Genomic DNA, 23,474 nt, shown 5'->3' with positions numbered 1-23,474 from the left:
ATGCCAATCTAATAATTTACCATGGTCTTTTACCAAATTCAGATGAGCATGGCATCATTCTAAGAGCAAAACTGACTTGTCACCACCTCTCTTTTGAGACCTCATAAATATTCTATCAGAATATTCTGTCTGGTGAAAAAAAGGTGATTGATCTATTTTGTCTTTAACAGTGTAAGCCGAAGCTCTCGAACCTGTCATATCCCTTTGTATACGTAAGTACAATGTCCCTGGGTTGCCTGGGTTGCTTCTACTTTCTACATTTTTCATTAAGCCCAAGCAATCCATTTCTCATTTTCTGAAGCAAGAGTTGTAGGTGGCCTGTGTTATCTAATCTTAAGGTGTTTTCTGGTGCCAAGGGAGAGCGTGTGCTGAGTCTCCTCTGCTTGCGGGTGACTCCAGCCTTTTACCTGTAAACTAGAAATCAGGATACATTAAGTCCTCTTTGGAAGAATAACCCAGCCTGATTATGGGCATAGCCAAAAGGACAAGAGGTGACACATTTCTATCTTATTTCCAAGCCTCCTCTCTGCACGTATGTACTACAGCTGTCATTTGTTATGTGCTGCAAGTTCAGCAGATGATTGTTTTCATCTTGGGACATGCCAATCACACTGGGCAGTTCATCCCCTTGTTTTTTCTTGTGGACTGTTTTTAATAAATAGCTAGAATTTTGGAGCATGCAGTACATGGTTTAGCTGCCTCCACCAGTTGTCTAATGAATAATGTACATATCTTTGATTTCCTTTCTATCCAAACAGTGGCTGTGTTGGTGCAGTACATTTTGAAGACATTGACAATGCCGATACAGACTTAATCCCACTTAACCACGTGCGAACTTCAAAGCCTGGCTACACAAGCACTGCACAGTATGTTTCTCTTATTAGCATGATTTTGATACTGCCTCTTGAGTTCTTGTTACTTGGGAAAGGGGAAAAACCAGTTAAAGATCTGGTCTTGGGCCAAAAGAATGAAAAAAATTGGGGGGAACACTCCTTATTCTTTTTAATAACTTGAATGATGTCTGTTAACACAGGAAGCACAGATTCAAGGTTGAACTTGAAGAGACCTTTTTAATTACTGAGTCAGTAGTGAATGGCCTACAGTGGTAACTGCATACAGTGGTCAGTGTAGGTCTGTATAAATCTAAGGGGCCATTCAGCCTGGATACACAAAATTAGTCAAGGAAGCTGATATAAAATCAGCAGAGAGATGTCTACTGAGATGATGGTATAACAGATTTTATCCATCTACTTGTGTTTTGATAAGCTTAAATGCAACCTCTTTTGACTAAAGTATGAATTTCTCATAGAACATCAAGGCCTGATTCTTTATTGTATCACATTAGTGTTATAGTTTCAGGGAAATTATGCTCCTAACACCATGCATCACGCTTTTCAGTCAGAAATGTTGATTAGGGTTTTTTTCCATCCAGGAGTTGCTTTATGGCGCAAGTGACCCTGCCATCCATCTAGTACAGAATGGTCACAATGGACTGACAATAATTGACTGTTGGACCAAAAGCTACGCTTAGTGTGCCCATCCTGGGAAGTAAAAGCTGCCTGTGGTAACACCAGTGCAATATACTGTCTTGGTGTAGTGAACTCTTCACAACTCTGAAGTAGGCTGGGTTGGAAATGAGACTATACTCTCCTTCCTGCTGTTAACCTTGCTAGACTCATTGCACAACCAAGTTTTAAGAACTCAGCAGGCCCCTTGCCCTTTTTTCTCAATTGAGAAAGGCTGCATGTGAAGCTAGTCTGAGCACATCTGCTAGATCATACCCCAAAACACCTGACTCGTGGTTCCTAGTGATGCTGAGATTTCTGTAAATGCCCAGTAGCAGAAAATAGATTTGTGTTACATTCGAGGCTCAAGTGGGGAGGACATGGAAGAGAAGGTTCTGAGCTTAGCATGCATGAGGAATTTCTGCTGATGCCATTCTGGATAGAGTCCTTACTTCCAAAAAAAATAGGTTTATTTTCAAACTATGACATACTTCAAACGCTTCCTGTTCTTTAGTATTAATAACAGGTCTGTTGGGTGGAAGTGCATGTGCCATTCTTTGATGGGTAGTGTGACTTGAATACTGCCATGTTAAAAATGTGTGATTTTTAGCTTTAGCCACTAGATGGCCTTTGAGTTTGCAAAAGCTCCGTGAATGCCATTGGGAACACCTTCTGACTTTTAGCTAGATCACGAACTTCGACATGCAAAGGTTTTCACTTTAAGCCTTTCCTAAAGTTCTCCTTAGTAGCCTGTGCTGGCATGAAGCATTTATTTGCAAACTTTTGAGACAGTAAAACGGTAAAAGTAACAACGTAATGGTAAGAACTAAAAATGGTGAAACAAAAGAGGAAAGAGACTGTTCTGTTTACTTAATCAGATTTTCTCTTTGCCTAGGCCTTTCCTTTCTGTCCTTTCAGTGGTCTTGCAGAGTCCACATTTGTGAGGAAACTACAGAAGGGATACTTTCTTGGGGGAAGCAGAGGGAGAGAAACGAAAAATATTTCCCTCTCTATTCTGAAGAAAAGGCATAATGCTGGGCCTTACTCACATACGGCAGAGTATGTGCTAAACATTCCTAGTTGCTGGAAGCTGTCTTGGAAGTAGCTGGAATTTCTGAGCTCCACCTTAAGTCCATTTATTTCTGTTTCTTACATCAGTTTCAGGGAGAATGCATATCCTTTTGTAATGCGTCACATGCTGCCACACTTGTGGGGAATGGTACATAATTCTGCACACAGCCTTACTAGCTACAGCACTAGGTTCACAGGCAAAATAAGGTGCTAAGCATTGTAGGATGGTCAAACTTGACCCATATTACTGCAACCAAACCTATTAATATCAAGCTTTTGTGTGCATAATGTACCATTCTGATTGTTTTATCTCACCTCCTGCACAAGTCATCTGATTTCTCACAGCCTTCATTTAACTTGTAACTTCTGCTTGAATTAAAACATAAAATAGTATAAAATGATTATTGAGAAATGTGCTTTAAAAATACAGCACACACAGCATACAACATAGTGCTGAACAGAGATTTCCGAGTTTGAAGGGAAGTTAGCAGAGCTATTAACCCTTAGTTCTGCCATGTCATACTGCTGTTGCTGTAGAGCTTTGAAGAAGAAGCTGATGTGTACACTGTGCTGCAAACAGACAGACATATTGTCTGGAACTATTTGCAGTGTATGGTATCGTGGTGGATTTATAAGTTTGAGCAGCAGGTTCTGTATTACCTTCTCCGGTATCCTCCATGTCATTTTTCTGGTTTTTAGTGAGTGAGGCCATGGGTTTTGTTGATTTCTGGCAACGAGGAGATCAAGGACTCCGAGACCTAAAAGATCCTGACATCTCAAAGCTGTGAAAAACTCAATTCCACCTGAAAAATTCTAAGTTCTTCATTAAGTATTTTTATTCTCCATGATTATCAGACATTGAGATTGCTATGATTTTAAGTAGAAGAAAGAAGAAAGTCAGAAAAAAGACATAAAAGTGATCCCTATAATTTTTTTTTTTTTTTGCTTTGTGTGTTTGCCAGTAGTTCTAGCAAGATCTGTAAAGGTATTAAGGCTGCTAGACTCCCACCAAAATCGTTGTGAATTAGATATATGCTTTGGATTTAGAAGCCTAAATATGCTTTGTAAGTCTGTAAAATGTAAAAATCTCTTTGTAGGTAGTCACTTTCACTCTTTCATGGACTAGCAGTTGCACTTCCTGCCTCTAGCGCTTGGGCAGCAGCATCAGCGCTCGGGCATTACTCTGGAGTGAGACACTATTCTTCCCCAGACCATGCAAGAAAGTGGTTACCATTCAAATTATTAGCAAAGCTGAAACTAGCTAAGAGTCATCTGTCATGTAATTTTGCAGAGACAAACAGGAAGAGTGGTGAACCTGGGCATGTTTTGCATGTTACCCTTGCGCCCACCCTCTCTTCCTTTTGGCAGAACAGGAAACCGTCTTCTGTTTTTCTTCTTTTTTCTTAAGGAATTAGAAAAAAGATAAAAGTCATGACTTATGCTGCAGTTGAGCCTAAAAGCCCCTAGTATAAGATCAGTGTTGTGAAAAGCTGCTCTGCATATACCCCGCACTCTAGATAATACTCTGAAGTCCTTACCATGCAATTTGGAAGTTTTACAGATGGGAATCCAGGTGCAGTGGGATTAAGTGGTTTGCCAAATCCCATTGGGAATCTGTAGCACTGTTAGGAATGAAACTTCATGTATCCTGAGCCCTAGCCTGTGCCTTTTTTTTAACCAAACTCTGAGCTGTAAGCTATTGAAATGGTGCTTTGTTGAAACTTGGTTTTAAAAAAACAATAATTAGCACAAAATGATGGCCATAGTTCTTAAAAGTTAGGCTGAGACACAAGTGAAGACTAAGGAATCTAAGTCACTTTTTATCCATTTTTTCTGTGTGGTTCAAACATGGAATAGCTGTGGGAGCCTTCACCACATGTAAAAAGCCATGTCATAAGTGTTGTGACTCATCTAGAAGTGCTAAATTTGATCTGCTTTAATCTGAACTTATTAATCAAAACTATGTTCGTGATCTGGTGGCAGTCTAGGATGATCAGTGGGCATTTTCCTAAGGGAGCTGTAGAAGTGCTTTTCTCAGGTCAGACTCTTCATCTTCGCACTTGACCAAAGATCCTGGATGGTAATTCAGTTCCTCTCATTCTCTTCCAGGCTTTCAGTAAAGCCTGTCTTGGGGGAAATGGATCAATTACATCATCTCTTGAGGTCTGTTCCAGCCCTGGAATGTAGCATCATTCTTAATATCCTTGGTTTGTGTATGCACTCCTGAATCTGCTTTAGGATGAACTTGTTCCTCTCTTTCATCCTTGGTTATGTTGCAATGTATGCCTAAGAGCTGGAATCTTCTATCATTTCTTTGCCAAGGGCAACATACAAATCTTTTTTAAAAAAGCCAGTCAAAAAATTAGGAAGTTGTTGTGAAAGAGCACTCTGAGAATCTCTTTGTAATGCAGTCCTTTGTCACCAACAGATCTCCAAAAATCTTTTATAAAACTTATCATAATCTCCTTTTACATCTCAGTGCTCCATCAAGTGGACTACATTGTCAGAGCACAGGCGTTGTAGGCTTGAATCTCGTCTTTTTATGCCACTAACTAGCGAGGTTCCAAATTGAATGCTTTGGTGCTTTTTTGTGTTTTCATTGTGTGTTGCTTGTGTAATTTTGTTAGGTATACTGCACAGCAATTGTCCAGTGAATCAAGTGGCTTTTGTTGTATTTTTAATTTTAGTGATCTTTTGTGCATAGTTTCTTTTCCGTGTGGGGTTTTTTCCCTACTTTCTCCACTTGTCTACCTACTTTAAACTCTCTTCTTGCATTTGCTCTTTTCTTTCAAAGCCATGAAGTGTAAATTCCATTGGAATCAATGAGTTAAAGGCATCTGCCTAACAAGATTTCCTGAACAGGGCTAGAATTGAATATCTGTTCATATATTTTGCAGAACTGAGACCTCTGCGATTTGTTTTAGAAGGCTTTGGAGTCTGATTTGATTATGTCTGTTTTCCTTGGTTATTTTTTCTTTGTTTCTTACTGATATGATTATTAATTATTTGCTTATAATATTTATTTATTTGTGGAAGATGAATACTGCATTTGGTTTCATATGTCACATAGCTAACCATATACTAGGTAGGGAAGCAACTGAGAGCTAAAGAGTATGTTTTGTGCAGCCAGCCAGGCTTTCAAAAGTAGCTCAGCAACCACACATGAAAACCAGAATTCTGAAAGAGCTCACATTCTGGGTCCATGTTGATTTCCTGTGAAAATCTGGCCACAAACACCACAATTAAACTTTTAGGTGCTGAGCACTTCTAAAAATCTGATCCTCTGTGTGTAACTGCTGCTCCAACCCAAATGTGTATCAAGGAAGAGGAGGACGGTCTGAATTCTGAGGAAGCACTGTATTTTCAGCTCCCTTGGGCAAGTCACACAGGGGAGGAAACTTCTCAGCACAGCTACAGTGACTTCCAGGAAGGCTCAGACTGCTAAATTCTCTGGGCACTTTTGAGATACTCCCTGTTATTAGTGAGTAAAAATAAGTAATGACCCAATTCATTCTTTCTTGTTATTAACAACTACTTTGAAAAAAATCTCTTTCTTATTCAGAAGTGCATTTTGAACCTAATAATTTTGAAAGCCATACAGAAACTGGTTTTACTGCATCGTATGGATTCCCAACATGATCATCTGCTGTTCTCTTTTTCTGAAACATGTTTATAGGTATGTAATTTTGTATAATTCTCTTCCACCCCTAGTAACCAGCTTTTTCCTTTGTTGATCTCTTCCCCAATCAGCTGCTGAAAGAAGGTTATGCTCTATGTAGTATTTTGGTTCTGCAGGTGTTTTAAGGGTCAATGGAAAAAAAGCCTCCCACGCTGGTGATGGGGATTTCCTCTGTAGCATTCATGGGCAGGGCTCTGGTTGATGCTCAGTCTGACAGACGCAAATAACTCTCCTCCTTGGCATTGTTAGAACTCCCTTACACCCTCAGTGAGTTAGCAGTACTTAGTGTAGTAATAGTGTAGTACACTTAGTGCATTCCAGCGTACACAGCAACAATTCATATCATTCAAGTGTTGTATCTGCCTCGTGCTTTCCTCTTTTGTGTGTCTTTTGTATTACAGCACAGCAACTTCCTGATTTCTTACTGTGGTACTTACTGCAACCTACCTCTTGAAATTTGACAAAAGGAGTTAGGACAGAGATTATATTTTCTTGTTCCACGTTAAAAGCCTCTGCCTCCAGAATTAAGTAAAAATCTGGCAGTCGTTAGCATTTTAAAACTTGCTACTCATAATTCACCAGCTCTCATAATACTCAGTAGAGGGCAGTGCTTACACAATACATATGCATTCTAACAAAGTGTTACTTACTTAGCAGCACTTTTGAAGCATCAACTAATTAATTGCCATAACACTGGTAAAGTAGATTATAGTACTAGTTTTTGAAAGATGAAGACTGAGGAGGCTGAAGTGACTTGTCCAAGGCCACAGTTGTCTGTGTCAGAGAGAGGACAGGATCTGACCAAAATCCATTTCTGGAAGCAGTTGATTGAAATGGGAACTTAATACACATAGTTTCTAAGAAGACAAAGTCCTAAGTGTTTCAAGTCCTGCAGTTATTGCACAAAGCTGTTCTCTGAAACTACCCTTTATTCTTGGTTTCTCAAGCACATTGGGCAAAATGCTACTATCACATCAGTATATCTGTAGTGACTTCAGTCATATTTCTTCGGTGTAGTCAGCTTCCAACTGACTGTGTGTATGCATCCCTTATCATTTCAAGTTACCACAGAAACCTCACAGGCCACAATTAGCTGGGGACAGGACTGTCTGCTGCCTTGCACCTTGCATAGTCATTTTCATGGGCTGCCTAATAGCTTTCCCGCAGTGTATCTTTTCTTCAGAAACTGACAGCTTGTCCACCATGTATGCCTTTTTAGTGATTTTCCAGTTTGAGTCATTTGGGAGGTTGAGGGTGGCGGATGCTGAAATATCCTACTTTGACATTTTCCAAATGAGATTTTATTGCTGGTTTGAAATGCTTTCTTGTTTCTGAAAAATATTACCCCCTACTAAAAAGGGGGGGTTGAAAAAGTTGAAAGTAGAATAAAACTGTTTGAAATTGTAGAAACAAAATGTTCCAGTTCAACATGATTCAAAAGATTTCTGGGTAACTACCATTTTGATGGTTTTATCCTTTTAGAAACCCCAAATCCATTTGTAAATACCCATTCCCTATCCTGCTTTGATGGCTGAGGGAGAAGGGTATGAAATGCAACCCCAAATGCTCTGTTCAAAAATCCTGTCGGCCCCATTCTTTGCCCTGCATGGAGCACCTTGTTTTGACTTCACAAGTTCTCTCAGGTATATTCTTTCCCAACACAAAAGACTGTATGCATTGAGTTTCCTGACATAGGATCACATCTGAGGCATTTTTACCACAGGGTATTCTGCTTGGCAAATAGGATCATGGAGTAAAAGAAGGGCCACAAATGTGTGACGTGTCAGTCTTCCTGGAAGGGGATTTGACGTGGAAGCCAGTTGCAAGTCTTATGTACTGTGAGTGAGACGTGAGAGGCCTGTTTTATAATTGCAGTAACCAGAATAGCTAGTTAATGACTTAATCTGGTGATTTAGTTCTATGCGATTTATACAACAATGTTTCTAAGAAAGAGTAAGATGTTAGGAACTCTTTGCTTGTAAGTGCAAGATAAGAATCTACCGGATTGCTTTCACTAGACAGAATTTTTGCACAAGAAACTTGGATACCTCAGTCGCTCAAGCTGGAGTGCTAGATCCAAGGTTTTCAAGAATTACAAATTATTTGGGGGAATCTTGATTTTGCTCCCATAAAAGCAGCTGACATGGAATTTACGCGGCAAATCTGGGCATCCAATGCCCTGGAGACACCCTAGAGCATCACTTCCAGCTACTGCTTTGGAACAGTATGGGTCTCCTGCAGGTCCTGTGCTATAGGGGGTTATCTCAGATACCTTAAGGCATCTCAAATAGCTCTAAATGCCAGTATGGGTGGCCAACTAAATTAAGCCCACACTGTTTTTCCTGAACACTACCAGGAAATAAAAATCTTCAAAGACATCCCGAGATGGACATATGAAACAGAGGCACACCAAAACAGAGGCACTCAGAATCACTACATTCCACTTGAAAAATCTTAGAGCTTGCACAGATTCAACTGTCAACACTGTATGTTTCTTATTGCTGGGACTAAGAGCTGCTAGCATGATAACAAGGAAGTGTATGAACAAGGGAGATGTCATGGTTACAGAAAGAAAGCTTGATGACGCCAGCATAACCACAGAGGAGTTTTGTATGTTGCCCAGTGGTAGCCTGGCACTTAGTTGTTTTCTTTTGGCAGCAACAGTCTGGTTTAGCAGCTCATTAGAGAAAACACACAAGAGCTAGACAGCATGATCCAAAAACAAAAAACCAAAGGGGTATTTTTTTAACCTCAGTTTCTTCTGCTTTATCACATACATAACCGCAGCACATTTTTGCATCTTCTTTGCAGGTTCCCAGGAGAGCAGCTGCTTTAATGTAGTGTAAGCTTTCTTACTGTCCTGGTACTTTTAGCTTCTCTCTGCCCATCTCTCTTCTCTCAGAGCTACATCCTTCCCACATGTTATGAATACACCAACTTCTGTCAATCCTTTCTAACATACAATCTAGAACAAATCTTCATCTTGGGTCATCTCTCAGGCTTGATTTTTAGATAATGTTTGGCCATTTATGATGCTTTTCTCTTTTCTTCTAGTTTTGCAAGTTTTAAAGGTCAGAAGATTTTATCAGTCAGATGCCTCAGAGTGCATAATGTATTTGAATATCTCCACAGCTGTATAGTTCTTATGTGAGTTAACGCCAAATAGGCTTATAAAATGTTGCAAGTTAATATAGGGTTTCTTGTTGTGATCTCCTCCTCTTCTCTGTAACGCTCATACAATTTCAAGGAAGTCAACGGAATTTCTTTATTACACGTAAGAGATGTATCTTGGTATGTAGCACATCACCAGGGTAATAAAAATCTGTTCATAGGCTGACTGATTCCTTCAAAGTGATACCACATTTTCAGTTTTGGCTGAAAGCATGTGCTTACACTCACACCCACCCAATGTCCATTGTGTCCCTCAGTGGGATCCCTGCATATGCAGATGAAATCTTCTACGCAGAGTTACTTCATCTGCACATAGCCTGACAATTGTCTACTTTGACATGAAAAAGCAAATTTGTCTGCAAGCCATTTTGTCCAATTCTGAAAATATGTTCCACTGCTGTATTGTATTTTCAGGCCTACCTGTTACCCCTGCATGGCTGCTATCAAGACAGCAGATTTGTTACTTGCTCAGCCAACTACTTGGCGATTCCCGATAGGTAACAACTTCCCAAGTGCTACAAAACTGATTCTACAAAGCCACCTTCTCTGGAGGGTCACATACTGGAGCACAGCCCAGGGAATAAAGCAGCGTATGAATGTATGGTTTAGTGCAAGGCTATTCCAAAATAAGACAAAGAACTAGATAGTCTTTCTGCTAACTACGGGTACAAAGACTACAACATATACCGCCAGTGCTCCTGTGGCAAGTATAGTTCACCCACAGTCCTTTGTTATAACTGTGGTAGGTAGATACAGCATTTTGTCATTACCTCTGCTATTCTGGTGAGGAATTTCAGAGCCAAGTTTCCCGGTACGCAAGTCAAAGAATTTTCTGATAAACCATGTCTCGCACATATGTCCAGTTTTGCATCCTGTGCTGAACTTAGTTGCGGAGAAGTAGCTGATCAGCTGTACTGAAACTAATAGCTCTATGCACTTTATAATTAAAGGAACTGTTTATTTTTACCCGGAGTACAGGGGAACCAAAAAATATCTCAGAGATTATTTTAAAGGAGACACTCTTATCATTCATGTGGTCTGAAGACCCACAAAGGACTAATGCAGGCAAGGTTTACAATCCCAAGTATTTAGTTGATTCAGTGGATGAAACAGTTTCTCATGAGCTCTTACCTCCATGTCTATGGGCAGTCTGGATATATGTATAATTCAGCAGTGTCCTATTTTGTGCTGTCAATGTAGAACAGTACTGATGATACTCTCTGAATAACTTCGTGCTGCAAAAAAGCTGTCATATTGCGGGTTTAGATATTGTTTTATTTTTAATCTTTATGGATTATCTCTCTGAATTCATATTAGTACCTTCTTTGTTTTTCTTTAATTTTGTCCATCTCTGCTTGATCTTACAGCAATTGCTATCAAAATTTTCTGTTGTGCTACCTCAGATAAGTAGAATTCTTTCCTCCGTCTCTTTCAGGAACTTTTTGAATTTCACATTGAAACTTAGCATCAGAATTAACAAAAGGCTTTAGTTTTCCAAGATGTGTCACATACTGTCTCAGTCCAGTGGTGTACTCAAGCAAGAATTTCAGCTGATATGTCTAAGCAGTGTTAATAATATTACATATACATGTAAATACATTCTTAATAAATTCTAGGGGAAAAATAAATTCTAGGGGAAATTTAGAGAACTTTGGAATCATTTAGGAAATCATTTGTGTTTTAGGCCATGAGAAATCACACCTGTTGGCCTAAAGCATGCTACCTAAATTCCATGTTTGAAGCTGGAACCTAAATATGAGCTAAATCTGTATCACATTTTTAAAGAATATTTCCTTGCTTTTTTTGCTCTTTGTGAACCCCACGACCCCATTTGTTCTCTGAGATTAAGTGTTGCTTGTAATCATGAATATCATACAGATATTCAACCTGAACAACTTGCGGGGGGGGGGCACAGAAAGGAAAAGTCACTAAAGAACTCACCTTTGTAACGTCTAACCAAAGATTTTGGGTCAGATCATGAGCTAGATCATCGTAAAGTTGTTTTGATGATCTTAAAGAAGCTATGCCAGTTCATACATTCTAAGGACTACTCATTATATTATGAAGAGTTTTTACCCCATCCATCTTTGATAAACACTAGCTGTTTTAGAACTGATCTGTAAGTCGTATTTCAAGCCTATAGTCATTTAATTTACTCTTTCTCCATGCCCCCTTTAACTTTTTCCTTTAGCACTCCAAATATCCCTGGATACACTGGCAAGGTTCATTGCTCAGCAACCCACCTGGCAAATTCTAATCTTCCATCAACAACCCCATCAATAATTGCATGAATGCATGGGCAGGTATGAGGTATATTTCTCAGCTTGTTCAGAAAGATTACGGGGAAAATCCTAATTGCATTTATTTAGTTAAAGAACAATTAAATGTTAAGCATGACATTCCATTGGCTTAAAAAAACCAGAACATTTGGGGTTGGATCCTACCACATTATTGTTATGCTAATCTGAAATCCTTTTGAGGTTTTAGAATTTTTTTTTAACATCATAAGGTATGTATTGGGAAGGTACCTTAACACTGAGGTGAAGAAAATCATGATTTCTAAATGTGGATTATTTCTACACTGAGAAATTTTTTCTTTAGCTACGGTCACTAAGTCATGGCTTAAGTGACTGGTTTTTTTGATTGATTGATCTGTGTGTGTTTTGAAAGAGGCCCATGAATGTTGAAGTTAAAAATTCCCAAAAGAAAAATATGTGGTGGTGTGTTTCCAAAGTGGTGTTGGCAGACTTACAAAATGGGTATTTGCTATACAAAAATAGTTGTTAAAAATGGGGTGAGTTTACTCAGAAGGCAGTGAGAGGCAAAATCATGCCATGTCCCACACCGATGCAGCCCAGGACCCTGTGACTATGGCTACCTCATGAAGAGAGTGAATAATCTTTATTCTCTCTTGCTCTTCCATACAAGGCTTGTTAAAACTATGGGACAGTGAAAGTATTTAGGTGTCTAACTCTTGTTGGTTTCAAAAGAGCTGGACACCTCAGAACAGCTGAAAACCTGTTTTCCTTTTGTTTACACGAAGAGCTTCTGACATTGGCAAAGGACCAACCTAGCCTTTCTCCCAGTAGCTTCAGAATAGCTTAATAACTCTTTGTTTCCCCTCTCTCCTTTATGATTTTGTGCTTTAGATTCTGATTTCTTGTTACCCATGATGATCTATGACATGGTGACACTATCCCAAGTTTCCATGTTTTCCTGAGACCTTTATCTTCCGTTAAACTGTTTAATTGGCCTTAGAATTCTGTTCACAGCACATCGCACTTCTTTTTCAGCACTGCCAGTGAAAAGTATCCAGAAAAGGCATGAGAAGCTTTAGGGAGCTGCCTGGCTTTTAAAGAATTCACCTCGTCAAGTGTTTCGTCGTTGTGCAAAATGCACTGACTTCCATTTCTGCTGCCTTCCATCCGTTCACCTCTGCTCTTTTTCTCTTGCGGTTATACTTAGAAAATAGGCAGTCACCTGTAGTTGCAGTTTGCTGTTGACAGGGAATGAAAATATGCAACAGAGTCCTGAGTCTATAGGCTAATAAAGCTGAACTCGGAGCAGCCTGATGCAAGACTAACTTGCTTGTAAATGTCACAGACAAATAAAAAGGCAAGTGCATCTTAGCAAAGATCATTGACAGACTTCAGACAGATACACAATTTCAAGAGCAAAAAGACAGGCGCCACTGTGATCTAAGAAAGGAAAACACATCTGTTACTTCCTTTTACTTTCTACAGGTGTTACTGTGGGTGTAGTTCATAGTCGATGAATTGTCTTAGTTTTTAGCGGATAGCAAGAACAGGGTTCTCACTCTATGCTAATGGAGACTTTCCAGAACTAGGAGGGAATCCCCTGACTTTTGAAGAAGGGTGTGTAGGAAACAGATAGCAAGCATAATCATACCCAGACATTGTAGACCAGGTTTTACCACCCTTTTTCTGAGCTGCGTGGTACATTCCCCTGAGGGTAGAACCACTGGTTGCAAAATTGTAACAGTCCTATTTTACTTTCTTTGGGGCTACTTGTGGAGTAAGATAGTGTTCACTGAGTTAAGATGGAGGATCATAGCCCTCTGTGAAACTACTATGTAAAACTATTAGGGATGCTGGGAATCTCCCCCCAACATTAGTAATGCCCATAAAAGAGAGATGTTTAACATTTCATTCCTTCCCTTTGTAAAATAAATGATAAAAGTCCTGCTGATTTCCGTAGTCACCGGTCAAGCTAGACTGTAGTGGAGAGGTGAAGAGAAGAGAGGTTATTCCTGGAATTTGAGGTCAGACTACCCCAATTCACTTCCACATGCTTCTCATGTAGGATGTGATCTCATTCTTACTGTTTTTAAAATGGTGACCCCTTTTTTTCTCTCTTTGATCATTCTCAAGCCATGACTGTAATAATTTCTCAGAGTAGCAAGTGATTGCATGTGGTGGATGTTTTTATAGCTGCTTTGTTTGACATGTCTACAATACACGGTCAGTCTCCTGAAGACAAGTATGGGTATCAGAGGGAGTCCCTTGTCTACTGCTAACATGGTCTAATAAATGTTCCTGTCAAACCTATCAGCAATATCAGATAGACCAGGCAACATGCAACCACTTCCACACTGTATTTCTATCGCATGGAGCTTCCACAGTATGTGGGGCAAAATCCTTTATACTTGTTTTAAGCATTCTGAACTCAACAGGATTGTATAGGATATAGAAAAGAAGAAATATGGTTTCTTCATCTTCAAATATGAATAGTATTTTAATATGTCAGGCTTTATTGATGCATTTTTATTGTATTGTTATTTCCAGGTAATCCCAAGGTGAAGTCAGAAAATTAGGTGTCGAAGTCCTTTAGTGCAATTAAATTCTGGCAGCATTGTTTAGCTTTTGCATAGGAAGAAATGTTTTATGTCTTGTTTTGTGTTTTGTTTTGTGTTTAAATGAACTGTCCATTGCTACCCAGCAAATACAAATCCATTTGCACCACGAGCTGTATGGAAATGTGTTTGCCTTGCCATAGTTAATATAAGGTAGTGCTGGATTTAGTTTGATTTTAGAGAGACGGATCGCACCTTTTCAGCAAGTTGCTTTGGAGATTTCAAAAGGGATCTTTAGGTCAGAAGAAAATACTTTTTGTTTGGAGAGTGAGTGAACATAAGACTCTGTGGTCAGTTCTGTGTCAGCCCTGCTTTTGATTAGGTGTTTTGCACCAGAGGGGCTACACCAACTTAGGCTGTAGATAAAAGATTATTTATAGTGCCTTTTCCCGTAAAAGATTAGAAGAATATCAGAAGTATAGCATAAATTGTTCCCTCCCAGACAGTCCCCAGCATATTTTCTAATCCCCATCCCAGTATTCTGTACCACGAGGACTGGGAATCTAAAGCACGCAGGTCATGGTGCCAGCAAAATGTTTTTTCTAGGCTTGAAAGCCAAACCTCCAGCATCACCAGAGTTAGCCCTCCAGGCACCACAGGGCCTTACGTGCTTGAATGCATTCAGCATGCTCATGGCAGTTCTCCACAGTGTGCAGGTTAGTTGTGAAGCAACTGTGTGTGTCCAAGGAAGGCTGAAAAGAGGCAAGAGGCAGAACATACCTTTCTTACAGCTGCTGTAGGGATCTGTCTTTCAGCACATTACATATACCCAGAAAGTAAGATTTAAAACTCTTACGAAAATTTGCCACCATTGTTCTTAAGGGGGCTGATTTTAATACTATGGAATAATGCTAATTATTAATACTCTCTAAGGCCAATGTGCATAACTGTTTTTGAAGAATGCAGTGAGAGGGAAGAAGAGGGAATGTTTAGCAATATGAGAACACATTTTAAAAGTCTTTTTTTCTCTGTCTTTTTGTGACTGCAGATACATAGCAAAACACAGAAGCGTGTCTCAGTATAATCACCAGCGACCTTTTTCTCAAATGGTGACTCCAGTTAGTCCTCAGAATTCTTTCAACAAGAGAGAACGAGAAACACTTACAGTTTAGAAAGTGTCAATCCTTTTTACCTGCATAAATGAGAGCCTCAGTGTCTGACAGTGAGGAGGAAGGAAATGTGTGAAGATGTGTGGATACTTTAAATATGGAACAAAAATAAAATAGCATAGAAGTGGGTGTTTGTGGTAGTCCTTATTACATTATTCTCATATTTATGACTTACTAGCACTGACAGTTAAAACCATATTAAAAACAAGAGGAGTCATAAGTCAAAGGTTTGAAACTTGCTCTCTGTACTGGATTGCCTTGTTAACTAAGGTAGAAAATGATGCTGTAGCTATTCCATCCATTGCCATAAACATTTTGTGTATATATATACACACACACACACATGCACATGGAGACACACATATGTAAATGTATTATTAACTAAGAAATCATCACAGAGCAGCAGCCCTTCTCACCAGCTGTCCTAAGCATGCCTTGCAAAGGTGGTTAAATGTCACAGAGTGAGATTTTAATCTTTGTCTGTGCTGGCTCTGTGTGTAGTAGTGAATAAAAGGAGCCAGGTTATGTTCTCTGGTCTGGAGGCTAATTAAGACTGTGTGGCATGCACCCATACTTAAATTCTCTTATGCTTAAGAGAATTAAGTTTCTTAACTGAAAACGGTTAAATAGGGAAGATGGAGGACCAGTACTTAAGCCTTTGTCTCAGCACTGTTTTGTTTTCTGGAGTTGGTGTAGACATCACGAGGAAGTTGGATCCCTGAGAAAGAGAAGACCACATGCGAATTTGCAGTTCAAGGAGTTCTGCTGTGCTCCAGGGGCCAAAATAGTCCAAATATAGTTTATTCTAATTTGGACAGCCTGGCAGCTTGCTCAGAAGCTTCTGTCCTGAGGTCTCTGGTGAGTTGTATTACCCAAATCATCTATATTGCTGCTCTGTTACCTCTCCTGCTTGCTTTTCTCCAGTAGGCTTTCGAGGAACATATGTGTGTAACACGTTTATAAGAAATAGCTTTCCCATATCCAGTTAAGGGCTTTCTATGAAGGATTATAAAATGTACCAATGGCGAAAGGCCTTTTCAAGAGCAGACTGAAGACTCATTGGAAATACTGAAAAGTAGGGAATATAAACCACAGAGCCAGAAGACAGCAAGTCCACAGAAAGAACTAACATCCCTCAACAAAGGGGTTAGATCCTCAGCAACAATAATGGGAACTGAGCATCCAAATCCCTGATGCTGCTGTGCAAATCTCAGTCGTGCAGGATATACAAGCCCCTAGGGAATGTGAGATGACAGCTAAGCAAGACAAGCACTGACACTAAGGTATACCATTTCTCCTAATAAGGCTGTAGAAGATTGTTTATCCTAAAGTGGAGCAGAAATATTCCAGTTCTTGAAATGTCTGACCTAACGCAGAAACTACAGCACTTTTAGCTCTCTGTATTTTCATCATGCACGAAACGCTGATACCTAATTTTTTAAAAGAGATGCTCTCATCTAATCACTTTCTCTATATGCATTAAATTAGAACTTACGGGTACACCTACAAAATTAAAGCCTATGTACAGGTACAGGAAGGACGCAACCTGCCTTTGCCTTTTGTGCTTGTCCATTTTGGAGCTGCACATGTATTCAAGTCAGTGAGTATTTTAGATGAAAACACAGTCTCTTTTGCACATTTGGCTTATTATGTCCCATTGAATTATTATGTACCGTATAAAAATATCTGCAGATGTGTTAGTGGTTACAAAGGCTATGTTGTTATATGCTTGAGGAGGACTCCAATTAAATCTTCCAGAGCCCCAACTCAGCAGTGCAGAGAGAGTGATCTGACTTTGGGTAAGAATGTAGGAACTGTCTTTGTGCAATGCAGTGCAGCGTCACAGGCTATATCTTGAACAGAAACTTAAATTCCATTCAAACTAGCAGATGAAAACTGATCACATTTTAAACCAGCAGTGGGCTGAGAACATTGACTGCAAAGACAGATGCCATCACTTGCGTAAGTTCAGATTGGATGCTTTATGTATAAAAACATTTTACACGTGACATAATTAAAGCACAATAATCTAAGGAGATGGGAGTTATATTTAAAATGGTGCAGGTTCTCAGCTGGATAACTCAGCATGGTTTCCTCTGACTTTACAGATTGGTTAAGAGCCAGAATCTCTAAATCTAATGAGCGAAAGCTGTGTGTTAGAAATCCTCTAGATAAATCAAAATTGTAAAAAAAATTGTAAGGATGATTTACACTTCTCCATACTGCTAGATCAAGATGAGGAAATGTATAAAAAAATAAACAGTGGGGAGGAAAGGTATTTTTTAAAGTCAGTTTCTAGTTACTTTCAGTTTCTCTGAAAACTTGAACAAAGGGCAACAAGCTCTTGGGCTTAAAGAGCATATGGAAGGGAAATGCTTGTATCCGAACTATAAAGTCCCTCATTTCACTTAAAATAAACTAATTAAAACAACAAAAAGCATATTTTCAAACTGTTTTTCCCATTAATAAGTTCTTATGATTTTAACAAATCTATATTTTGATCCTAAAATTATAAGAGAGTATTCCCTGAAACCTCAAGGAGAGAAAATTTTCATGTATTGAAACAGAAGAACTTAAAAAAGTGATAATTAAAAAATAGGTATGTGACATAGTCAATACAAGGCCTATTCCTGTTTGTACTGGCTGCAATAGCATTGCTCTTGGTAGTAAAGACAGAAGGGGACTCTTGCCATCATGTCAATCCTATAAATAGTACCACTTGATTTAATCTGAACCCTTCTAGAGTCATGTGATTCATGGTATGGTGAACTGGTTATTGCTATTTTAAAATTTTCTGACTCTTCCATACCATCCTAAAGAGAAACAAAAAAAACCCCTAGAATATCCTTTCACTTGATAATGTGGCATGTGATATAAAGTATATGATACGAAGTATATGAAAGAGGGTTGCTATTAAAGAATCTCAGTTTTGCCTCCAGTTGGAAACCAGTGAACAAATACTTTAGTTCATGGCACAACTTCTGCTTTCCATCTGTTAAACGCCTTGCTGAATCATACATGTTGTTAATCTATACACGGTGTTCATAAAGCAGTCAAATTTCAAGTCACTAAAAAGCATTTTTGGATCTGTTCCTTTGAGTTATGGCATCAACACCTAGATGAACAGGAACAGAGTTGGCTTCCGGTGTGTAGTAAAACCACTGAAAAACAATGCTGCCGTGAGAGAAATGGTTTCCTGGGTAGAATTTAGTTGGTTTTCCTTCTACAGACTTCTAAAGGCTTCTGAAAGTGTAGTCTTCCAAAGCAGAGCATTTACGCCATGCAAAATGTCACTACATTTGCAGCTTGTTTCGCAGAATTTCTCTTTATAAGCAGCACGCTTTGGAAGTTAAGTGATTTGAAGTCATTTTGTGTATTAAAAGCAGTGACCGTGCTTTTAATATGATCACTTCAATGTACACAGTAAATAAACATGTCTTAAACTATTCTATTTCTTTCTAAATATCTCTAAATAATATCTATATATTTTTTGTATGCATAGCTACTAAACCCCTTCAGATATATTTTTGCATTATGTTGAATGGATTGATCATAAAGAAACATTTTGACATGGAAAAATAGGCTACAACAGAACAATTATCATAACTCTAGCTAAAGTTCATATTTTTTTAGACTAGATTCTTTTCCCTCTTGCTCCTTTCAGAAATACGCATTTTAAAAAATTGGTTTCCTTTGGTTTGTTTGTTATTTTGTTCCTAATGCTTCTCATCTGCCATCTAGTAAAGGTCATAGAAATATTAATGTACTTCCAAAGCAAGAGGACCAAAAAGCTTTGCTTTCAACATAGCTTAGAGTATGGGGATGCAAATTGCAAAAAATCAGTGGCCTGTATCTTCTCACAGAATTATTTAGTAATGAATATACCAAGTGAAAGAGAAATGTCTGTTGGGTAAACAATACACATAAACAACTTCATGGTAGGAAAATAATATGATATAAGAGGCTGTGGTGATCCTAGCCTGAAATCTTGAAAATGACTGGAGAAAATAAGGTACTTATAGAGGAGACAGAAACCAAAGGCATATAATAACTGGAAACTTCGTTTTGTTTCGCTGTAGATGGAAATATTTTTTATTTAATAAAATACAATTGAAAATAGAAAAACATCGTGACCAAGTATACAATTTGTGTTGCTTTCAGAAATTATTTGAGAGATAAAGTATGATTTACTTGGAGAAGTTTGGCAGAGCAGAGGAGAAAACAAAGTTTAAGTGGGGTATTCCCCTCCACTGGTGGCTAAAAGCTCCTTGTTTCAGGTCTCAGGCTCTCTCGGCCACTACCTCTTTTCTCTCCCCCCAACTACGTGGGACTCAAGATCCTTGTCTCACACTTTGGAACAGGACTCTGTTTTCCCCAGTGTGCGGGAATACAAGTCAGCCCTGTAAAGTGTGTATCGACGCAGCGCAGAGGAGATTGGGCTGAGGCAGGACGGCTGCTTATCATCTCATCCATGGTCCATTTGTACTTGGAAAATATAATTGCTAGCTTTGTAGTAAGGAGTGAGGACACCCCTTCCCTTGCAAATACTGTTGTGTGACATTTCATGACGGTAAGAAGTCAAGACTGCCTCAGTCTTCTCTGAAAAAACAGCAGCTCTGAGATCAGCCTGAGGAAATGTGTCTCAGTAAAGGCTGAGAAGGAAAATAGCCACCCAAATCATCCCCTCATTTACTAAATTTGATTTTCACTGGGGGGTTCTCGGAGAAATAGGAATCGGGCCTAAAGGTAATTGCTTATGGGACCTGACAAGGCCGTTGCTGCTGCTGTGTGCTCATTACTTAGTCTAGTAATGAGCATACATTGTATGTTTATGACATATATATATACACATGTAGGCCCTAAAAGTCAAAGGTCTTCAGGGACCCACGTTCCACTTACTGGTGGTTTCGTTTGTCTGCGTGTGCAACTTTGGAGCGTCACTAACTCAGCAGCTGGGCAACATTAGAGCACCGTAAGTGGTGTTCTTTTCACCTTGGCTTATACTGCAAACCTCTGACAGTGTCCTGTCTCTGCTACCATTAAACAGATAATAATCAGGTTCCATCTCTAGATAAAAGGCATTGTATGGCTCTTTGTGGTCACCGTGCATGAAACAAATCTGTATGTGTAAATGATACGTACACTCATTAATTTAGACAAAGCTGAGCACAAGCACATTGCTGGCTCTCAGTTTTAGAACAGCATACACCTTGCTGAATCCTGTGGTTAACCCTGTGTAATCCTTCTCGTTTATATCAATGACCACTAAAAAACCTATACATCGCTCGCTTAACACCACTTAAACTAGTTAACTGTTCCGTTGCTGATAGGAAGTCTAACAATATGCAAATATTGCAGTTATTCAGTAAAGCAAGAATGTACATATTAAATCCAGACATTTCCTTCAACAAGAAACTTTGAGTATTCAGTGAGTCCATTACTTTTAGTAAAAAAAAAAATTCTTAAGACTTTCTCCTTAAAAACTGAACTAAGTTTCTTACAGGACCTCTACGCTTTTTGAAGAAAGAAGGTCCAATGTATTCTACACAGGGTGAAAGTAAAACTCTCAGCTGATAAAATTACTTGCAGCTTTCTATCATGTTCAGTTCACCAGTGACTGCCAGTCAATTTGGGATAAAAAGCCTACCCAAGATCGGAAAGAAGTCCAGTCCAGTTAACCAGGCGCAGACCTGAGAGTTAGAGCTTTCCAATTTACCTACATCATGCTCTCAGTTCTCTTTACCTTCATCTCCTCCACACACACACGCTGTTAGTATGGGGATAAAAGCGCTTTGCTTTGTAAAGAAGTAAGAAAATCAAGGAGGAAAACGGATAGACAAAACCTAAGTGCTCTTACTATTATTCTGTATTGAAATTAAAATGCGAGCTAATTTCTTTTCCTGCAAGCTCCACGTTGCTCTTGCTATTTCTCCGTTTGTCTAATTCCAGCCCTAACCTGAAGAGCTGTTAGTGTGAAATCTCACAGAACTTCCTAGGCTCATTTCCATATTTTTTTGCTGACAGCCTTGCGTGGGACAATTAAATAATTTGGGTAAGCAGTCACCCCAATCAAAATATTTTCCAGTTAATTAGCAGATCAGATATCAGTGAAAAAAGCATATAATTGTATTAGCCACCATCAGTTTGACACAGTAAATATGCTAGTATGTACACATCTAAAATAATGACACAGTCAGCAGGCTGTAAATCAAACTAATTTACACTTAAAATAATTAGAGAATAAAGGAGAAATGACTGGAATGACTGAAGATTTCATAGGAGGCAAGCCACATCACAAATGTAAGTGATTAAAAAGAAAAGTCTTAATGACAGCCTTGATAAAGCTGCCTAAATGCAAGGTAACTCAAACTATTTACCTTATCAGTAAACTGGACAAGCTTCAAGTGAAAAAAAAAAAAAAATTAAAAAATGCAAAAGCGTCCACTGACTTCAGTATTATCTAAATCAGGCTGCAGCTTTCTAATGGCTAAGGACTAGGTGCATGGAGGGCAATATATACCTAAAGCGGAAGTCAGGTGGGATTTAACTACTCAAAAACTGAGATTAATTCTCCTCCCCACAATATACATCAAGCTGCACAACTGCCAGCACTTCCTGAAGTTGACCCTTTGGCCTGAAAGTTCCCTAGACACTGAGGCTGTGTCCACACTGGTGAATTAAAACACATCAAGGGCCACTTGATGGCACTTGGGTCAAGGAACAGCCAATATCTGTACTGTTAATTCGACGAGACTCCAAAACAAGGATGCCACCGGTAAGAAGAATTGGTAACTCCTGCCAATTTCCGAATTTATGTCTGAGATGTTTTTGGGTGGATGGAGAAGAATGCTGTTCGGCATGAACCACAAATATGACAGATGCCATGCTAAAAATCTAGTAGTACAGCTGATCCAGCTGTACAGCCAGGAACAGTCCCCAGTGGTGTTTAATTTGCTCACATAGACACAGCTGCAGAAATTTGCTTCAGAGCTTGCACAGAATTACCTGACACAGTGCACACATAAGCCAGATCAAGTTCCAGACACCAACAATAACAATAAAGAAACAGTTTCCCCAAGCAGCCTGTCCCCTGTGAATTAGGGTATGTCCTTGGGAAGAACAGATATGGGCAGGATTCACAACTGCAACAGGAATAAGGTGGCCATAAGCCTCAGAAAAGAATCATGGAGTCATAAAAACATGTAGTTTGGAGTGGAGCTCTGGAGGTCGTCCATATAAACCCCCTCTTCAAGCTGAGGCCAACGGTGAAGGCAAAGCTAGTGGCTCTGGGCCACTAAGCCAAAGTGACCCTAGCCTAGGCCAAAGCTAGGGCCTCATTATAAGAGAATATAAGGGCCTTGCTCAGCTGGATTCTGAAAAATCTCCAAAAATGGAGACTCCACAGCCTCTCTGGGCAACACGTTCCAGCGCTACCTGTGAGCATCTTTTCCTTGTATTGTCTTTGTTACACTTTGTGACCATTGCCTCATGTCACTTGGCTTTGCACCTCACAGAGACGTCTGGCTCTGTGTCTTCTGTAACCTTTATTCAGTTAGTTGAAGACTGCAATTACACCCTCCCATCTGACTCCTCTTCTTCAGGCTAAGGCAACCCAGTTCCCTAGTCCTTAGGTGGTGTGCTCCAGCCCCACGACCATCTCTGTGGCCCTCCTCTGGACACTCTCCAATTTGTCAGTAGTAACCTCCCCTTATCGCCAGGCAGCTTATGGTTTGTCCGGCCTTGTTGAATCCCTTAAGCCAGGAGACTACTGAACTTCCACACCACATAAAGGAGATGTGGGAGAGAGGGAGGAAGGAAGGGAAAGCAGCTTCCCCAGGTTGGTTTTCATTAGAAAGTCTCTTCCAGACTTTTTTTTGTTGTAAATGCTATACTCCTCAGTAAACAATAGGGTTGTATACAGACGCAGTAAATATGCTAGCATGTGTGTGCATATGTGTGTGTGTTTATATATATGGTTACATATGTGTGTATCTGCCACTGGCTGGATTAAAGTGGCAACACACCAAGTGTTTCAGACAGCCCAGCTGCAGGTTTTCAGATGAGCC

The 23,474-nt window shown here is 39.4% G+C and overlaps 1 protein-coding gene across 1 annotated transcript in view; it reads left to right on the top strand.

Annotated features, from left to right (window-relative positions):
* LOC103922360 (chromosome unknown open reading frame, human C7orf72) overlaps nt 1-15,411 on the top strand; it is a 24,216-nt gene extending 8,805 nt beyond the window's left edge. Inside the window, 4 exon segments of the mRNA XM_009330483.1 lie at nt 171-212; nt 759-866; nt 11,618-11,725; nt 15,288-15,411. Of these exon segments, the coding sequence (XP_009328758.1) occupies nt 171-212; nt 759-866; nt 11,618-11,725; nt 15,288-15,411 (382 nt within the window).
* Nucleotides 15,412-23,474: the final 8,063 nt, after the last annotated feature.

Source organism: Pygoscelis adeliae, unplaced genomic scaffold (assembly GCF_000699105.1).
Source record: "Pygoscelis adeliae isolate BGI_AS28 unplaced genomic scaffold, ASM69910v1 Scaffold78, whole genome shotgun sequence".
Lineage (NCBI taxonomy): Eukaryota > Metazoa > Chordata > Aves > Sphenisciformes > Spheniscidae > Pygoscelis > Pygoscelis adeliae.
This window is presented reverse-complemented; position numbering and strand designations above follow the sequence as displayed.